Source organism: Macaca nemestrina, chromosome 3 (assembly GCF_043159975.1).
Source record: "Macaca nemestrina isolate mMacNem1 chromosome 3, mMacNem.hap1, whole genome shotgun sequence".
In the NCBI taxonomy this organism is placed as follows: domain Eukaryota; kingdom Metazoa; phylum Chordata; class Mammalia; order Primates; family Cercopithecidae; genus Macaca; species Macaca nemestrina.
Window position 1 is genome coordinate 118,495,489 of NC_092127.1, and position 19,738 is coordinate 118,515,226.

At 40.7% G+C, this 19,738-nt stretch overlaps 2 protein-coding genes across 10 annotated transcripts in view; both read right to left on the minus strand.

The window, feature by feature from the left end:
* The window catches only part of LOC105463534 (clock circadian regulator), a 120,534-nt gene extending 114,036 nt beyond the window's left edge, over positions 1–6,498 (minus strand). The window contains exon 1 of one of the 9 annotated variants that reach the window (XM_011710685.3): positions 6,366–6,498. The gene's annotated coding sequence lies outside the window, so the exon portion shown is untranslated. Of the gene's footprint in view, positions 1–5,270; positions 5,617–6,067; positions 6,169–6,365 lie in introns of those variants that run through there. The other 8 variants (XM_011710698.3, XM_011710690.3, XM_071093368.1 and 5 more) reach the window with 8 other exon arrangements.
* Positions 6,499–15,898: 9,400 nt separating this feature from the next.
* Positions 15,899–19,738, minus strand: part of LOC105463537 (phosducin like 2) — a 35,298-nt gene continuing 31,458 nt past the window's right edge. Inside the window, exon 6 of the mRNA XM_011710701.3 lies at positions 15,899–16,085. Coding sequence (XP_011709003.2) covers positions 15,931–16,085 — 155 coding nt within the window. The 3' untranslated portion in view covers positions 15,899–15,930. The remainder of the gene's footprint in view (positions 16,086–19,738) is intronic.

Consider the following 19,738-nt stretch of genomic DNA (forward strand, 5'->3'; position numbering starts at 1 on the left):
TGGGGAGGAGAGGGGAGGGACAAAGGCAACTTTTTATATTAAACTATATTTTAACACAAACGATAAGTTCTTAGCTAGGGATATGGTCTAACCTTTATTGGTATATCCCCCATTTGTGCTTTTTACCTTTTTTAAATACCAAAATCTGCCAACATGAATCAACCTGTACTTGCATTTTCCACTATTTGGACCTTGAGAGCTTGTTCAAAGGTTCTAGCAGGGGAGCGCAGCTACTCATACACCCTTGACCCAAGACCAGTCCTCCTCTATTAGGGATGGTCATCCTCTTCGACCAAGCATGCAGCTTCGGGAGGGACACACATGGAGCAGTGAGGGAGGAAGGGGATGCCTGCCGAGTCAGCCAGATGAGCTGAATCAACCCTGGGGATCAATGAGGTAACATGTCACAGCCAGATAGCCCTCACATCTCATTTTCCACTATTTGGGATGAGAATTAAAAATGTTAACTACCTGAATATGAACTCTTTGAAAAAGAAAATTAATATCCGTCATTATTAATGTAAAAAATGAATGTTTCTGAAAAATGAAAAGCAAATTATATCTGAAACAGCATACTTTAAAACACAAAGTAATTCACAAAATTTCATTTTTCACAAGTGATTTCTTTCTGTAGACTTCTAAGACTTAAAATTAGCAGAATTATATCTCTGAAATACCCAACTAAAGTAATAACTCAGAGTTGAGGCTATGAGAATAAATTTAAATAATTTAACATCTGCATAATCAAAAAATGGAAAAAAACAGGAATCTCTTTATCCACCTATTTAAGTTACACCTAATAGGGCTTTTAACAAACGCCTGTAAAGCAACCTGTAAATATAAATGCCATTATGTAATTATAGTCAATTAGTAATAATTATATTGCTGACATGTGAGTGTTCTATAAATAATTCATACAACTCCATCTAGAATTTTTGATTCAAAAAAGGAGAAAATGCAACAGCCATTGGTGTAACGCCTACAAAGAACTTAAAAAATATTTTACTTTATGCATCTATAAAAAACTATAAGGAAACAGATAAACATCAAAAGGTTTAGCTACAGTGTGGAACTTTGACTTTTCCCCCAAGTGTTGTTTTATTAAAATAGTCACAGCAAATAAGTATTTTGACACAGCACTAGAAGTAAAAATGTGGGGAAGAGGTGACATAAAATACATGCTTCAAGACTGAGATAAGAGGAAACAATTTTCTTTTAATATTAACACTGGCTGACATATTTGGTGGTAGACAACAGTTAACTGATAGGATTTAATTTCCAAATTTTTCTAGCAATCTTGAAGTGATTAAAGAGGCTGTATTATAATTATTAAATAAAACATCAAAGGGTTCTTTCCAGTGGGAAAGCTTTAAAAAAAAAACTATTGAAATAGCTCTGTCTCACAGATACCTGCTAAAAGAATGTAACAACTCCTTACATTATCAAGAGCTAAGATCTGAGCTAAGTTTCCTCTCTCAACTAATTAAAAGGTTGAGATACATATTCTCCCTCAAAACCCCATGCCTCTCCCCCACCAAAAAACAAAAACAAACAAACAAAACAGCCAGAAATAGGCTCACCCTTACAAATCTTGTGTGTAATTTTCTTTTAAAATTTGTCATTTTCTACCTTGTGTTATAATGTCTATGCTTTTCAGCTGGGCACGGTGGCTCACCCCTATAATCCCAGCACTTTGGGAGGCCGAGGTGGGCGGATCACCTGAGGTCAGCAGGTCAAGACCAGCCTGGCCAACACGGAGAAACATCGTGTCTACTAAAAATACAAACATTAGCCGGGTATGGAAGCAGGCACCTGTAATCCCAGCTACTCTCGGGAGGCTGAAGCAGGAGAATCGCTTGAACCCAGGAGGCGGAGGCTGCAGTGAGCTAAGATCATGCCACTGCACTCCAGCCTGGGTGACAGAGCAAGACTCTGTCTCTAATAATAATAATAATAATAATAATAATAATGATAGTCTATGCTGTTTTAACCATACTAGATTCCACCGAAGGCAGGGTCAATTATACTGCATCTTTCTAGGTATCTCCCATAGTAAACAGTCTTTATCAATACTCTGAACTTTTTGCAAACTCTATCAGCTAAAAAGAATTAAGGTTTGGTAATTCTTTGTAACCTGGTTTAAAACAAACAACCCTCTGGAACTATTAGAGAACCAGAGGGATGGATGGAGGAGAGAGTATGCATATTAGTTGTTTGCTGTCAGTTAAGCAAAAGCCAGACCAAAGAGCCTCTTCTCTCCTTTTCCCTTCAAAAGCTAAATTTTATCCAAGTCAGTAACAGTGTCCCTTAGCTAAGGAGAGTCTGCTTAGGTTCATTTCAGAGAAGCTCAAGAGGCTGGTGTAATCTAGGAGGCTTTCGTAGGAGTCTGCAAGCAAGTACAGAAGAAAAACAAATCAAAGTTTAACCCAGACGCTATTGCTCAAGTCAAAGCCAAAGAAAATCCTAAAACTTGGATTCTGAAGAGTCCTATAAAATTCATGTAATCCAAGTACTTCTTGGGTTTTGTTTTGTTTAAAAAAAGGGTGTCAACTCTGTCACCCAGGCTGCTCTTTTAGAACTCCTGGGTTCAATTAATACTCCCACCTCAGCCTCCCAATTGGCTGGAACTACAGTGTGCACCACCCCATCTGGCTATTTTTTTAAAAAACATGTTGTAGCAAAGAGGTCTCACTATGTTGTCCAGGCTGGTCCTGAACTCCTGGGCTCAAGCCATTCTCCCACCTCAGCCTCTCAAAGTTTACAGTAAATTCAATCTATACCAGATAAAATTTACATCAGTATGACCTCCCTGCAAACTCTGCAAATGCCTCCATAACAACTGGCCCCTCACTAGTGAAAAGATGAGTATGACCTACAGTCTATATCACATGTTAAGCTTTCTCACAGGCTCCAAGTTATGTCCCTGTCCTGCAGGTAATAACAGAGCCCATACTAGAGGCAAAATGACAAAGCAGATGATCATTCAAAACGATTCTGTTTTCGAGACTGAAAAGGACATATTTGCTAATGCACAGAAAAATATCTAGAAGATCATACAGTGGTGCTAACAGTGACACCCTTCAGTCAAGGTATGAGTAGCTGGGCTCCGCAGATTCCTCTGGGGAGGAATGTGAGCTAGAAGTGGATGTAAAGGGGTTGTCACTTATTATATATACACCATTGTTTTAACTTTTTATGAGCGTCAATTTACTTCTGTAATTTTAAAAATAAGAGTCCCGGCTACTCGGGATGCTGAGGCAGGAGAATCACTTCAACCCAGGAAGCGGAGGTTGCAGTGAGCCGAGATTGCGCTACTGCACTCCGGCCTAGTGACAGAGTGAGACTCCGTATCAAAAAATAAATAAATAAATAAATAAATAAATAAATATAATTCAATTTTTTAAAAAGATTGAATAGACCCACATGGAATTCAAATGAAAAATAAGTGCCACTTTGCAGAAGTCAATCAGAAAAACCTACGTATCAAACAGAAATAATACAAGTATCCTATCCTACAAAATAAAAAGGAATACTGGTAATATTACAAAACTGCTCACAGCAACTGCAACCCATTACTCACTATTCACTACTTTGATTACACAATGTTAGTCAGCAGGGGGAGTTTGAGGGTCCATCTAACAGCTGCCTGTGCAGTCTTAACGTCATTAAAAAGGTTTGCAACAATTCACAGTCCTAAAAAAAGTTCATTTTGTACACTGTCTCTTTTTTCATGAGAAACCACCAGACACAAACACACACACACACACACCCCAATTTACATTTCACCAGGGTTCATGTTTGATTTCCTCAAAAGAAAGAAAAGTTTCCCAATCTGAAAAGCAAACCAACCTGGACAATCAAGTTTACTAGCACTTAAAGGGAATGTTCACATACTCCTCACACTTGTTCGTCATGAAACTTTGGGATTAAGTAAAATTTTATCCACTTACGACTCCTGAAAAAAAGAGGAAGGGGAAACACAAACTACACTCTGAAAGCAGCATAATCTAGCCATAATGCCAAATGTAAACAATCATTATACATTTTAGCAAGGCAAAATATAACTAAACATCTTTAAAAGATAAATGCCTGTGACCTCTGCAATCTTAAAAATTAAAGTGTAAATAGTCATAAAATGTATCCCAAACTTTCTTTTTAGTTGATTTTCCTAAAAAATATTAAAAGCAATCATATTGAAAATGACTTAAATCAACATAAATTAGGCAACAAAAATCACATAAATTATTTGGGAGAGGGAATTTTTGTTTAACCCAGTTTATGAGTCCACAATATACACAAAAATTTGAAAACATGAAGACATATACATAATACATCTCATTTCCCACCATTCCCTCAGACACTATTTCTCACCCTCCTCTATTACTACTAGTTTTCTAAATCCTCCCAGAATTTCTTTATATAAAGAGCAAACACAAATTTGTATTATTATACCTCGCCCTTAAGACATAACACGCTATTCACAATGTACTACTTAGACCTTGCTTTTTTCACTTCATAACAAATTTTTGTGATCTTTCCCTGTTAGTACGCAGAAAGCTTCCTTATTCTTTTTTCATAACTGATTATGCCTAGCTTTAGAACATTTTCAGTCTGCTTTCTCCAGGCTAACCTTTTTTAAATTCTTTTTATTATTATTATACTTTAAGTTCTAGGGTACATATGCACAACCTGCAGGTTTGTTACATATGTATACATGTGCCATGTCGGTGTGCTGCACCCATTAACTCATCATTTACATTAGGTATTTCTCCTAATGCTACAGGCTAACCTTTTAAGACATTCTGTTCAGCCAACTACTTAACACCGGAATTAATTTCCTTCCCCCAAGATTTGAAAACCAACCAGATTTGCGATGTCCCCAAGGGATACGTTTCAGAGAAAGCAACTCATTATCTAAATTACATCCTTTTAAGAATGTTTATTTTCAAACAGGTAGAGAGGAATATTGCACAATTTTCTCCTCTAATCGCTTAAAGCTACAAATCAGAATGCAATCTTCAAAGTAAAATTACCTTTCATTTGGGGGGTTCAGCGTTATAGTCAAATCAACAACGACTGTAAAAGTTTCTTTACTTCTTGTGCTTTTCTTCCACTGCAATTTTTTTTTTTTTAATTTTTTAAAGAAGACTAGAAAGCCTTAAAGTCTAATAGCATGGCATTCTAATAGCAGGAAACCACAACCCGATTTGATCTTTCATCTGCCAGGTCAGAGACTGAGGCTTTTATCTTGCAGAATTAGGCTCACCTACCGTCAACAAGAGGACTTCTACAAAGCGACAAACACTTTCAAAAGAATATAAACTCTGCGGCGCTGCGTGTAGGAAATTACACTCCAAGGGCCAGAGCCAACTCCAGAAAACCCGGCTTCACTGGCGAAAAGCAATCTACAAACGCCAGCGGGGGTGACCGGGAACGGGAAGCGCGGGTGGAGGAAAGAAGAGAAACCGAGCGCCTTGCCGCCAACCCTCGAACCCGCGCGCGGTCGCCGGAGTCAGACACTGAGAGCCGCGCGCTGCCCAGGGACGGAACCCCGGAACCACGACCACTTAGGGAACCAGCCCGCGAGCGGCAACGGCGGCCGCTCGGACTGCGGACCGCGGCACGCGGGCCGGGCGCCGGGAGGGCGGGGGTTCCCCGGAGGAGCTGGCCGCCCCGGCGCCCCATTGGGCGCTGCTCCAAACGTGCCCGAGTGGTGACAGGAATAAAGTGGGTCACAAGGCCTAGCGGGTCCCCAGCGAAAGCGCTCTCGGCACCCAGTCCCCGGCTTTCCCCGCCTCCCAGTTGCTGGAATCAGCAGCAGCTCCGGGCGCCCTCAAGCCACCTGGCCCCGCCGTGCACCCCACTCCCGCCCCTGCCCCGCAGGTAACCCCAGCTGCCCCAGAGGGCCTCTCAGGCAGGGCAGGCCTCCGCCCCAAGTCCAGGGAAAAGACACACTAGAACAAGACGCCAAACTTGGGCTTCAGCTCCCGCCTTCCCCACCCTTGGCCGCCGCCCCCCGGCCCCACACACGCCGCCCCCCGCTCCCTCCCCTTCCCAGCGCCCTCACCGTGTGGCTTGCGGCGGCTCCGGCTTCTTCCCTCCCCCACCCAGGTCTCCCGCTGCGGTGGCTTGGAACCACTACTCTGCCCGCGTCCAGGAGGCGCCGCGGCTCCCACCTCCAGCAGCACCTGGGGCTGTGAGTGGCGCCCCCCACCCACCCCCCCAAAAATTCGCCGCTACTGTGGCCAGCTCCTCCTCCCCCTCCCTTCCCTTCCCTTCCTCCACCGACCGGAGCGCGCATGCGCCGCCGAGGAAGCCAACCGGTGGACGGCAGGCCCTGGGCCCACCCGGCGGGCGCCACTCACCGGTAGCGCTCACGGCGGCGGCCAGATTTCCTTCGCGCTCTCGCTCTCCGGGGTTTCCTTTTTTAAAACGGCAGCCGCAAGCCGAGTCAGTGATTGCGCCCCCTCCCGGCGCATGCGTCGTCAGCTACCCCGCGGGCTCCGACGGCCGGCGGAGGCTCTACGCTCGCCCCTCCCCTCACTCTCCCTTTTCCCGGCGCGGCTCGGTGCGCATGCGACTTGCCCAGTTAGGTAGCACGGAGCCGCGCCAGGGATCCCGGACGCCCGAAAAGATTCCTGCTCCCTTGGGCCGAAACCTGGCTCTGCAGGCGCCCAGTTCCCTGCCCCGGCCGGGAAGGGCGCCGGTTACTAGAAAGCCGGGGAGGCGGGGCCTGGTCGGGTGGAGGGCGCGGCCGGCCGGCGGAGCGCTAGCCTTAGGTCCTGGAGGCTCTTTGGCTTTCCCCCCGTGTGCCGGGGGCGAGGAGGAGGAGGAAGAGCTTCCTGCCGGATGAGGGATCCGGAGGCCAGAAAGGGAACCCGCTCTCCCTTCCAAAGCAAAACACTGCAGACGCCAGGTTAGATTTTTCGGGTGTTGGCAGGAGACTTTTTCCCCCAGTGGCATCACTCGCGTTTCCTCTCCTGGTGCTGGGAGTGAAGAGTTGAAGAGGCGCCTGGACCGCCAGTGACATCCTCTCCCATCTGGAGGAGCGAGGCTTGGGTTGCTTCTTATTGGTGGGTGGGTTTGGGGAGACAGGGCATGCGCCTTCGGCCGGAGGAGGGAAGCGAAAGGACGTCGGGATTTATTTGCTCATTTGGAGATTTTCCCCCGGCCTTTTATAAAAACCAAGTGACAGTATGATGGAAGATGGGGAATGAAGCATCAGAAATAAACCAGGACCCTAATTTGCATGGATTTCCTCGTTGCAACAACGTGTGACTACTACGTATCTTCGGGAAATGACTTCCCTTGATGCGTTAAGGCACTCTTGGTCCACAGGGGAAAGCACATTTCAGTGCTTCTACTGGAGAAGAGATCTTTACAATCTTAATTCCTAGTAATTCCTATGTTTTAATGAATATCATTTGGATTTGAAATAAAAAGCCATCTTCTTGTTTCAAAAAATACACTTTACTTTTTTGGCTATAAAATCCTCCCTTTAAAGTAACATTCACCTCAGTAAACATTTTCAGTTCTTGCTGTATGCTCCGGGCAAAAGAACATCAAACTGAATCACTTATTCAGATACTTGATCCTTCACCTAAGGATTTTTCTTTCAGGAGTGGGAAAACATGATTTGTTAATTGACCCCATCATATAACAGAAGATATTTTGGTCGACATTTTTGCCTGTTCAGCATTCATTCCCTATTCTGATAATTTCCTTTGAAGAACTATCATTTATCCACTCTCAGTCCAGATGGTCTGAGCAGGACACAGGGGGAAAGCATATTTGAGTTTAATCCTCTGTTGCAAACTAAGTTCCTAAGAAAGGTTTTACCTCTTTACCAGTGGGTTTAAATCTGGGAGAATGGAAACCTGGAGCCGTCTTTCCACACGTGAATTCTGAGAAAGAAAGCAACATGGAAAATAAGCAGATTTGAAGACAAGAGGTTTGGCCTAAACACATGTTTGAGGCCCTGAAACAAATGTGGACTAGATTCCTCTGGAAATTTCATTAAACCAGTCAGTAAATTCTTGCATCTGTTTTATTGCTTAAACCAGTGAGAGGTTTTCTTTCACATGCAATCAAGAGTCCCGACTGACAAGAGGTAGATAGGAAGACAGGAGGCAAAGTTAATAATACTGATGTTAGGTTGCAGCCAGACAAGAGAGGGTTTGAATGCTTTCCCTAGGATGGATTTTTGAATTTTATTCTAGAGACACTGATCCCTCCTTATAGTCCCCGTCATCTAGAATGTATTATCTTCAAAAATACCTTTGCCCTTTTTACTGATTTCATTGTCCTCTCAGTCACCAAGATCAAACCATGTCCATCTTTGACTCCTCTCTCTCTCATTGTATTTAATTATTTACCAAGACCTGTTGATAATCCCCCGTTTTTCTGCTCAGTCCTCTCTTGCTGCTTGAACATTTCCCATGGTTCAGTTTACAGCTTCTCCTTTCTCCCAGATTCTCTCCAAGAAAAGAAAAAATGTACTACATGTGTTTTTTTTGTTTTGAGATAGAGTCTTGCTCTATTGCCCATCTGGAGTACAGTGGCATGATCTCAGCTCACTGCAACCTCTGCCTCCCAGGTTCAAGCAATTCTTCTGCCTCAGCCTTCCAAGTAGCTGTGATTACAGACTCCCACCACCACGCCCAGCTAATTTTTGTATTTTTAGTAGAGATGGGGTGCCACCATGTTGGCCAGGCTGGTCTTGAACTCCTGGCCTCAAGTGATCCACCCGCCTCAGCCACCAAAAGTGCTGGGATTACAGGCGCAAGCCAGTGTACCGAGCCTGTATTGGATATTTCCAATAGCTTTTCCAACTTGCAGATCCCACATTTTCATAAAACAAAAATCCTGCCTCATAGTTTCATAGATCCTAAATTTATATTCCATAACCTTAAACATAATTTCAGATACTCTGTTCACTCCTTCTTGTGAACCTTGCTATCATTTAAACTGATTATTTTCTCAACTCCTCTGTCAACTGATTTCCCCCAGTTGGTAGGCAATGTATCATAGTGGTTAAGAGTACAGAATCAGGATCTAAACTGCCTGCATTTAAATCATAGCTTCACAACTAATATCTGCAACTAATATCTTTAAGCAAGTTATTTCTCTGTTCTTTAATTTCCTCATCTGTAAAATGGGATAATTACAATCCTATGTCATAACATAACTGAGACTGTGTGTGTGTGTGTGTGTGTGTGTGTGTCTGTGTGTACTTTTATCTGGTACATAAGAAATCCCATAGAAATGTTGGCTATTCTTGTCAATGATGTTCCTTTTTGGGTAATTTTCATATCTCTTTTGCTCTAATTCTTGCCCTAACTCCTGTGTCACTCTGTCAGTCACAAAGTCATATCTGTTCTTCCATAGTAACTCATCCATTCATTGACATTCCTAGTTTTACTACCATGCTTTAAGGTGAATTGGAGAACAGGAAGCTTTAAGATATGCTTAATACGGAATATAAGGTTAAGTATTTTTTTAAAGCTTGCATAGTTTATTCAGTTACTCATATTCTTTCTAATCCCTTTAAAATAGAACTACAAAATCCTGCCTCATACTTGAGGTAGTATTACAGACTTTGTGGTCAAAACTCTTGGCTTAAATTCTGACTAATGCTGAGAGATAGTGAGCAAATCAAGTAATTCCTCTGAGCTTCAGGTACTTATCTGTAAAGTTACAAGAATAGGCATTTCAGAGAACTGTGACGATCAAAGATAAATTAAACTGCTACAGAAAGGTTAGGTGGTGATCTTTAAAGGTTGTAAATCTTTACAATTTCTTGTTGGAACCCTAGGAATAGTTGAAATGACTCACAGATTTTTTAACTCCAGCCTTTAGTTCTCCTCTGGGCTCTATACACACTGTCCAGTTATCTACCTGATGTCTTTTCTTCTGTATCACAAATATCTTGGATGCTCCCTTCAATCTATTCTCCACAGAGCAGCCAAATTATTTTGAAAATATAAATGAAGTCACGTTATTTTCTTCTAAAATCCCTTTTATCATTTCCCATTACATACAAATTCCTAATTATGGTCACAATAACCTGTTTGATCTGGCCCCTTCCTACCTCTCCAACCTCATGTCTTACCATTTTTTTCCTTTTCCTGTAACTCTCCAACTGAGAAACTGCCTTTCATTTCCTTGCTAATTTCTCTCTGCTCTCAGGCTTTCAGGCATGCTGTGCCCTTGACTGGACCCCTCCTACCTTTTCTCATGGCTGGCTCCTTCTCAATCATCACATCTCAAAGATCTAACTACCCTATTTAAGGAGGTCTCCTGCCAACATCCCACCTGCCCTCCCACCACCAATAATATGCAAAGTTATTCTCTTCTATTGTGTCCAGTTTCCCCCATAATACTTATAAGTTTAAATTATGTATATATTAGTTATATGTATATATGATATTTGTTTTCTTATTAACTATTTTCCCTACCACCACAAGGTAAACTCCAGAAGGGCAAGAACCATGTATTTTCTTTGCCACTCACTGTATGTGTAGCATCCATTTCAATACCTGAGGTGAGCTGTACCCACCTTGAAAGCTCGAGGATTGCTTGAGCCCAGGAGTTAAGGCAACATAGCAAGACCCCATCACTAAAATAAATTAATTAAAATTTAAAAATAAAAACCAGGTTGGGTGTGGTGGCTGACGCCTGTAATCCCAAGACTTTGGGAGGCCAAGGCAGGCAGATCACTTGAGGTCAGGAGTTTGATACCAGCCTGGCCAACATAGCGAAGCCCTGTCTCTACTAAAAATACAAAATAATTAGCCGGATGTGGTGGTGCATGTCTGTAGTCCTAGCCACCTGGGAGACTGTGGCAGGAAAATCACTTGAACCTGGGCGGCAGAGTCTGCAATGAGCCCAATTCGTGCTGCTGCACTCCAGCCTGGGTGACAGAGCAAGTCAGTCTCAAAAAAACAAAACAAAACCACCAAGGCCTGAGGTGAATAAATGATTTAATGAGTGAATGAAATGCCAGAAAGAAGATTTTTAGGATCATCTTTATCCTAAATTATGACTGTAGGCAGATTATTGTCAAGGGGTAGCCTTAGTAATGTGCATGAAAGTGTGTCCAGAATTTATTCCTTCTGGTGGGTTCTTGGTCTCACTGACTTCAAGAATGAAGCCGCGGACCCTCGTGGTGAGTGTTATAGCTCTTAAAGATGGTGTGTCTGGAGTTTGTTCTTTCCGATGTTCACATGTGTCCAGAGTTTCTTCCTTCCGGTGGGTTTGTGGTCTCACTGACTTCAGGAGTGAAGCCGCAGACCTTCCCAGTGAGTGTTACAGCTCTTAAAGGTGGCGCGTCCGGAATTGTTTGTTCCTCCTGGTGGGTTTGTGGTCTTGCTGACTTCAGGAATGAAGCTGCAGACCCTCGCAGTGAGTGTTACAGCTCATAAAGGTAATGCGGACCCAAAGAGTGAGCAGCACCAAGATTTATTGTTAAGAGTGAAAGAACAAAGCTTCCACAGCATGGAAGGGGGCCCAAGCAGGCTGCTGCTGCTGGCTTAGGTGACCAGCTTTTATTCCCTTGTTTGGCCCTGCCCACATCCTGCTGATTGGTCCATTTTACAGAGCACTGATTGGTCTATTTTACAGACTACTGATTGGTGCATTTACAATCTTTTAACTTGACACAGAGTGCTGATTGGTGCGTTTTTACAGAGTGCTGACTGGTGCGTTTACAATCCTTTAGCTAGACAGAGAGCGCTGATTGGTGCATTTACAATCCTTTAGCTAGACACAAGAGTTCTCCAAGTCCCCACCAAACCCAGAAGCCCAGCTGGCTTCACCTCTCAAAAGTACAAAGGAGAAACAAACTAAAATCAGTCGGTGAAATATGATGTGACTAATACTATTCTAGTGATTGAATACTTGAGAACCAACAAGAATATGTAACACTAATAAGTACAGCTAATACCTGTATAAGAAGATGCTGACTGAAATCTAAAATAAGGAACAAGTGCATGAAGTACCTCACCTTCTAAAGAACTGCCAACATTTCGGGTCAGATACCCACTCCTTCACCCAAGGATAAAAGTTGGACAAAAAGGGATCTACCATAGCCAAAACCTCTAACTCTCTACTCTCAGACCATATAAGCCCAACACTTGGCAAGAGGGAAAAACACCTGAGAGGATCACTGAAGCCAGGCTCTTGGTGTGTACTATGGTTTTTCCTTTCCTTTTTATGCCTTACCCTACCCCAAGTGAACAAGACTCCAGCAGAATCAGGTGACTGTGAGGGAGGGAGAGTGGCATCTGATTCACTATCAAACTTGCTGATATTGCCTTGTACCTACATGAAACAGGAAAAGAGTTGGAGAAATAGCTGGCCAGGGAGTAGGCTGAAATAAAGCAATCTACAACATCTACCATGTGGTGTAGCAAGGATACCATGGTTGTGTAAGTTTCTCATGTGTCAATTGATGCTGTGTGGAAAATGCTGTTCAGATTTGAACCATCTTGACACCCAAGGGGGAAGGAAATTCTAGTAACAAGAGGCTGGATTTACTTCTAGGAGAGGAAACTAAGAGAGTTAGCAGAGATAGAGCTAAGACTGGTCCATCTCTCATGTCAATCAAGGGACTGTGCAGCTGGGAAGCTGTTTCAGAGTTTCTAGGAGAACTCAATGTGCCCCATTAAAGAGTGAACAATTTGGATGCAGTATTCATTGTACAGTTAAGGGAAATTTATCCCTTTCATCCCTGTTCTCTCTCCCAGTCCCCAACAGAAGAGGGATAGGCCCTGAAAGTGTTACTGGTAGAGGGTCTTGACTGCAAGGTGTCCAAGTTCTTGGTGTTTTGAACAAAGAATTGGACAAAACGCCCAGCAAAGTAAAGACAGAATAAAGCAACTAAAGAACGAAAACAGGGATTTATTGAAAATGAAAGTACACTTCACAGTGTGGGAGTAGGCATGAGCAGTGGCTCAGAATCTTCTCCGGTCCAAGTACCCCCTAGAGGCTTCCTATTGGCCACTTCATTTCATGAAGTGGTGGCTTGCACCAATCAGAGGCTGAGGTGAAGTTACAAAGTTGCAAAAGAACCCTCAGCAGGCAATCAGTCTGATTGATTGCGGACAGCCAATTTCCCATCTGCCAGGCACAAAAGGTCCGGGTTTGCAAAGTAGCCTCTGGTCCTTTTGTTACTTAGGCATGGAAAGTTAGAGTTTTCCTTTAAATCTAGCTCTAGGAAGGTGGCGTGAAACAGCCTTAGGTTCCCTGCCTCTAGACCTTATTCTCCTGCCTCAAAAGGAGAGGGAAAAACTGGTTAAAAACCCCACCTTTCATCTTCAGAGTTCCTTAAGTCACAAGTTCAGCCAGAGAATGTTTGCTTGGAACTAACACTGGAGTGTTCAACTAGACAGACTTAATAACCCACACTGTGGAATGGGTAAAAGAAGATGCTCAGGTTGCCTTTAAAGGATTTGTTGCCTAGTGCTTCTTGAATTTTAATGTGCATATCACCTGGAGATCTCATTAAAATGAAAATTATGATTCAGTTAGTCTGCGATGGGGCCAGAGATTCTGCATTTCTAACAGGCTCCTTAGGAATCCTGCTGATTCTAGGACCACATTTACCACATTTTGACAAAAAGAGCACTATAGAGAAGGGAGATTCAATACAGCACAGTTGGCAAGAATAGACAAAAATATTAGGATAAAATATCAATTTTTATAGATCAAAAAATGACTGAATATTGGCAATTAAAAAAACTTTGTACCCCATTGAATATTCATTCAGTAAAATGGGGAACAATATTACATATTAAATAATTTCTGCATATCCTGACAAATATTTTTACCCTAGTCAAATGAGAATGTATACATGAAGCAGTGTATGGAAGTAGTAGTGACCTGTGTTGGTAGGCATCAATCAGTCCTTGCTAAAAGAATGTGTGCGTGCACTTTGCTAAAGAGCGGGGCCGGAATCACAAGCAGCCAGTTCTAACATGATATACTTTTATTATTTTTACAAATGTTAGTCTTCAGAACTGTTTGTGCGTAAAAACTTACTGCCACCTGGTGGATCTGAGTTAAGACAAAGGGAAATAGATATCTTTTTTAAGCTCTCCTAAATACTATTATTATTTCGTTATTTTAACTTTAAAAAGAAAACAGATAAATATGTATTTACTTTTTAAAAGACTTCATTTAGGGGGACTTTCTGCATTTGGTTTCAATTGGAGGGGAAAATAATGTATATGAAAGTTATTTTGATAAATATGGTTATATGCATTAGATGGCATTAGAGTTACATTGTAACTGTAGAAGATGGCTCTTCCTTTCATTTCCACAGCTGTTTTTATCCTGAATAGTAACTTACCCATTCATTTCTGGAAGGTTCAGGAATTGGATAAATAAAACTAGGTAATTACCTCTCTGACATGTGTATGTAATGCTATAATAAAGACCACTGTGTGTGACCTCTCTGAACTTTCCTCCATCTAGTCTCAAGATGTATATTTACTATCTCAGAAGAATTTTCCTAATCCTTTCCAGAATTAGATCAATTGATTTTTACCTGGTGAAATAAACTCTTATTACCTTACCCAAATATGTATTTAACTTTCCTTCCACTTCATGGTTCTCTGTAGCCTCTAAGATCCCTAAATAGCAAGAGCCTTTTCTTGACTCAATCTTCAACTGCCTCAATTCTCACCAATTCATTTTTGTGATCTAGGCATTTAAACCTAGTCTAGATTCTCTCACAAATATCAGTGAACATCCATAATGAGAATTATGGATCACAAATACAAACAAAGTAGAAAAAAATCTGTTACTGAACTATTATATGCTGGATTTACCAACCTTTCCTCTAAAAGTGATGTTCATTATTATGCCAAGATGAAACATCCTATAGGCCTTCTGCAGTGTACTAATGTATATTTTCTCATGATGAATTCTTGTGATTACTGTTAAAACATAGGTCATCCTACAATATATTTTTCTCACCTCTGCTCAGGATTTAGAAACTTACATGGTGTAGTGTTCTAATGATGCTATAGTTTAACTATTAATGAGAATACTCAGTAATTGTCTAACTTGATAGTACCTACTCAGAACAATAATAATGAATACAGATTTTTTTATGTACTTTTCAAAATCTATTAATTGCATTATGCTATTAAGTGGTTAATGTTTTAATAGGTAAGAGATTTCTAAGAAAAAGCTTTATGGTCATAAATTTAAAACTTTTTACTTAAGTCTCTAGATTTTAAAATGTGTTGACTTAAATAAAATTTCATGGTTTTCTTTCATTGCTTTCATTCGTAGTTCTCTTTGGAAGTGAATAAGCAAGAAAGGTCTTGTAATATTTGTGTTTTTGTCCAACATGAGTTAGAAAAAGGATAAACCACAGAAAAATACTAAGGGCTTAATACAAATTCTGTTTTGTTTTGTTTTTTGTTTTGTTTTGTTTGAGATGGAGTTTCACTCTTGTTGCACAACATAGAGTGCAATGGCGTGATCTTGGCTCATCGCAACCTCTGCCTCCCGGGTTCAAGCGATTCGCCTGCCTCAGTCTCCCGAGTAGCTGAGATTACAGGCATGTGCCAGGATGCCCAGCTAATTTTTGTATTTTTAGTAGAGACGGGGTTTCTCCATGTTGGTCAGACTGGTCTCGAACTCCCGACCTCAGGTGATCTGCCCCCTTTGGCCTCCCAAAGTGCTGGGATTACAGGCGTGAGCCACCATGCCTGGCTGCCAAATTCTATTTTTCTCAGAGGCAATGAATATTCTGAAATGCCTGAAAATTTTTAAAATGACATATATGCCATAATTCTAATATAAAAATGAAAATAAAATAAATCTGTTCATGAATTTTCTGATCCCTAATTATAAAAGCAGTCATAAGTAAAACATTCAGTACACATATACTAAAGGCTATTTACTGAATATTTCTCTCTATTTGGTATCATTATCACTGTTGGAGCTATCACTGTCATCATGAATAGAAGTGTTTCTAATTGAAGATACCATCATATCTACAATGTCTTTTTGGGGGTTTTCTTCCAAATCAGTCTGTATTGCTCCAACTTCTGCTAGCTTCCATTCAAGTTCTGTAATAAATAACCCATCATTAAGTCAGTTAAAAATCTTGAAAAAATGAATAATTTTTCATCTATATGAAATAGGAGTTGACTCTTAGTAATATTACCATGGAAATGATGATATATTTATTTATAGTTTTTTTTTTCTTTTTTCAGACAGAGTCTCACTCTGTCACCCAGGCTAGAGTGCATCTTGGCTCACTGCAACCTCTGCCTCCCAGGTTCAAGCGATTCTCATGCCACAGCTTCCTGAGTAGCTGCAATTACAGGTGCATGCCACCACACCCAGCTAATTTTTGTATTTTTTAAGTAGAGTCAGGGTTTCAACATGTTGGCCAGGCTGGTCTCAAACTCCTGACCTCAAGTGATCCCCCTACCTCAGCCTCCCAAAGTGCTGGGATTACAGGTGTAAGCCACCACACCCAGCCTGGTATCTTTAGAACTGGTTGACAGTAAAAGTGCTACAATATCAAAATACACATTGGATATAGAAAAGTTATACTTAAAGGGAGAAATTATGGTTAAACTGGTTCCTAGTCTGTTTTGTGATAAAATACCTGAGACTTGAGTAATTTATAGAGAACCGAGATTTATTTCTTATACATCTGGAGGCTGGGAAGTATAAGGTTGAGGGGTCTACATCAGGTGAGGGTCTTCTTGCTGAGGTTATCCCACGGCAGAATTCAAGTGAGTTAGAGAAGGTGAATGAGAGACAACAAAGAGGGCTGAACTCACTTCTAAAACAAACCCATCCTCATGACAACAACCCCACTCTGCAATAATGACATTAATCCATTCATGAGGGCAGAGACCTCATGACCTAATCACCTCTTAAGATCCCACTTCTCAACACTGTTGCATTGGGGATTACTAATTTTGGGGGACACATTCAAATCATACCATTCCACCCCAGCCCCCAGAATTCATGTCCTCTTACATGCAAAATACATTCATTCTATCCCAGTAGCCCCCAAAGTCTCAACTTGTTCCAACATCAACTCAAAAGTCCACAGTCTCATCTAAATCAGATACAGGAAAGACTCAAGACACAATTCATACTGAGGTACATTTCCCTCCAGCTGTGAGCCTATAAAATTAAACAAGCTGGCCAGGTGTGGTGGCTCACACCTGTAATCCCAGCACTTTGAAAGGCTGAGGTGGGCGGGTCACCTGAGGTAAGGAGTTTGAGATCAGCCTGGCCAACATGGTGAAACGCCATCCCTACTAAAAATACAAAAAAAAAAAAAAAAAAGAAAAGAAAACATTAGCTGCGCATGGTGGCAGGCACATGTAATCCCAGCTATTCAGGAGGCTGAGGCAGAAGAATCGCTTGAACCCTGGAGGCAGAGGTTGTAGTGAGCCGAGATCGAGATCGTGCCATTGCACTCCAGTCCGGGCAACAGTGCAAGACTCCATCTCAAAAAAAGAAAAAAAGAAAAAGAGTGAAGTGAAATTTTAATAAATGGTGTTGAAACAGTTGCATTTTCTTACAGAAAAAAAGTAGATACATTCCTGATATGGTTTGGCTATGTCCCCACCCTAACCTCATCTTGAACTGTAGTTCTCATAATCACCACGTATTGTGGGTGGGAGGTAATTGAATCATGGGTGTTGTTATCTCCATGCTGTTCTCTTGATACTGAGTTCTCACCAGATCTGATGGGTTTTATAAGGGGCTTTTTCCCCACTTCACTTGGCTCTCATTCTTCTCTTTCCTGCTGCCATGTGAAAAAGAACATGCTTGCTTCCCATTCTGTCATGATTGTAAGTTTCCTGAAGCCTCCCCAGCCAGCTGAACTGTGAGCCAATTAAACCTCTTTCCTTTATAAATTACCCAGTCTCAAGTATGTCTTTATTAGCAGCGTGAAAATAGACTAATACAATTCCTTACATCAAATCATACACAAAAGAAAAGCCCAATGTTATTCAAGACCTAAGCTCAAAAATAAAAATTTAAAACTCTTAGAAGAAAGTATAGAAGAATATATTTTTCACCTTGGGAATACAGAAGGGTTTTGAAAAGAAAGCACAAAAAGTGCACAATAAAGAAAAAGATTAATAATTTTCACTATGCCAAATCATAACTTTTATCTGACAATCAAAATGAAATGACAAGCCATAACTGGTGAGAATATATTAGTAATACTATAAAAATAGTATCCAGAACTTTACACACACACTCATGCACACATACACACTCTTATAAATCAATGAAAAAAACACAAATGACAAAATGGACAAAGTATATAAACAGGAGAGGAAATCAGAATGAGCAATGCATATGAAAAAATCCATAACCTCACTTGTAATGGGGGAAATCCAAATTTAAACAATGAAATGATACCATTTCATATCCATCAGATTGACCAAAAAACCAACAGTCTAAAATTAACAAGAAGTGGTGAAGATGTGGGTATATCTTTAAACACAGATGGAAGGATAAATTGATACTTCCATTTATAGAGCAGTCTATCAACTATCAAGTGAAGCTGAAAATGTGTATACCCTATATTCCCACAATTCTCCATATATCCTTGAGAAATTTTTACAGGTGGACACAACAATTGTCACAGCAGAATTGTTCATAATGGGAAAATTGGAAACAACTCACATTTCTCACAACAGGGGAATGATAAATTGAGGAATAGCTGATTATAGAATGCTAGACAGGAGATAAAGTTATTGAATCAGACACATATGAAATAAATGAGATTCTGAATACTATGATTGAGATTTTTAAAAAAGCAAGTTGCAGAATGATATTACAATATAATGCCCTTTATTAAGTACTTTCGATTTTGCAATTAATTATTCCTTCTATTTCTATAGATATACTTAAGTTAAAGCATAACAATATAGACCAGATAGTTTCTCTTAAAATTAAAAATAGAATTATCATATCATCTAGCAATTCCATTTCTGTGTATATTCCCAGAATAATTAAAAATGGAGATAAGCATATTATTTGTACACACATGTTCATAACAGCATTATTCACAATAGCCAAAAGGTGAAAACAACCTAAGTATCCATCAACAGATGAAGGTATACTCAAGATATACTTAAAAAGGAAAAAAATTCTGATAACATGCTACCACATGGATGAAACTTGAGGACATTATGCTAAGTGAAATAAGTCAATCACAAAGGACAAATACTATATGATTCCATTTATATGAGGTATCTAGTGCTGTCAAATTCATAGAGACAGAATCTTAAAAAGGTGATTGCCCGGGCTGAAGCAATTGGAGACCAAGGAGTTTTTGTTTAATGAGTACAGAGTTTGTTATGTAAAACAAAAAAAACTTCTGGAGATGATGGTGATGGAATATGAATGTGCTTAATGCCACTGAACTGTATGCTTAAAAATAGTTGATGGTAAATGTTATATTACGCATATTCTACTACAATGTTTAAAATACACCAATAAATTTCATTGATATCTCCCTCTCAAAAAAAAAATTAAATAAATAAAGGGACGAGATACACTCTAAATTCTTGATAGTTTTTGCCCCTAAGGAAGCAGGGAGGGGAACAGGACTAAGTATGAAATACAGGTAATTTCAACTTTATCTGTAATGTGTTTTTAAAAGATAAGCAAACAGGCCAGGCATGGTGGCTCATGCTTGTAATCCCAGCACTTTGGGAGTCAAATGTGGGAG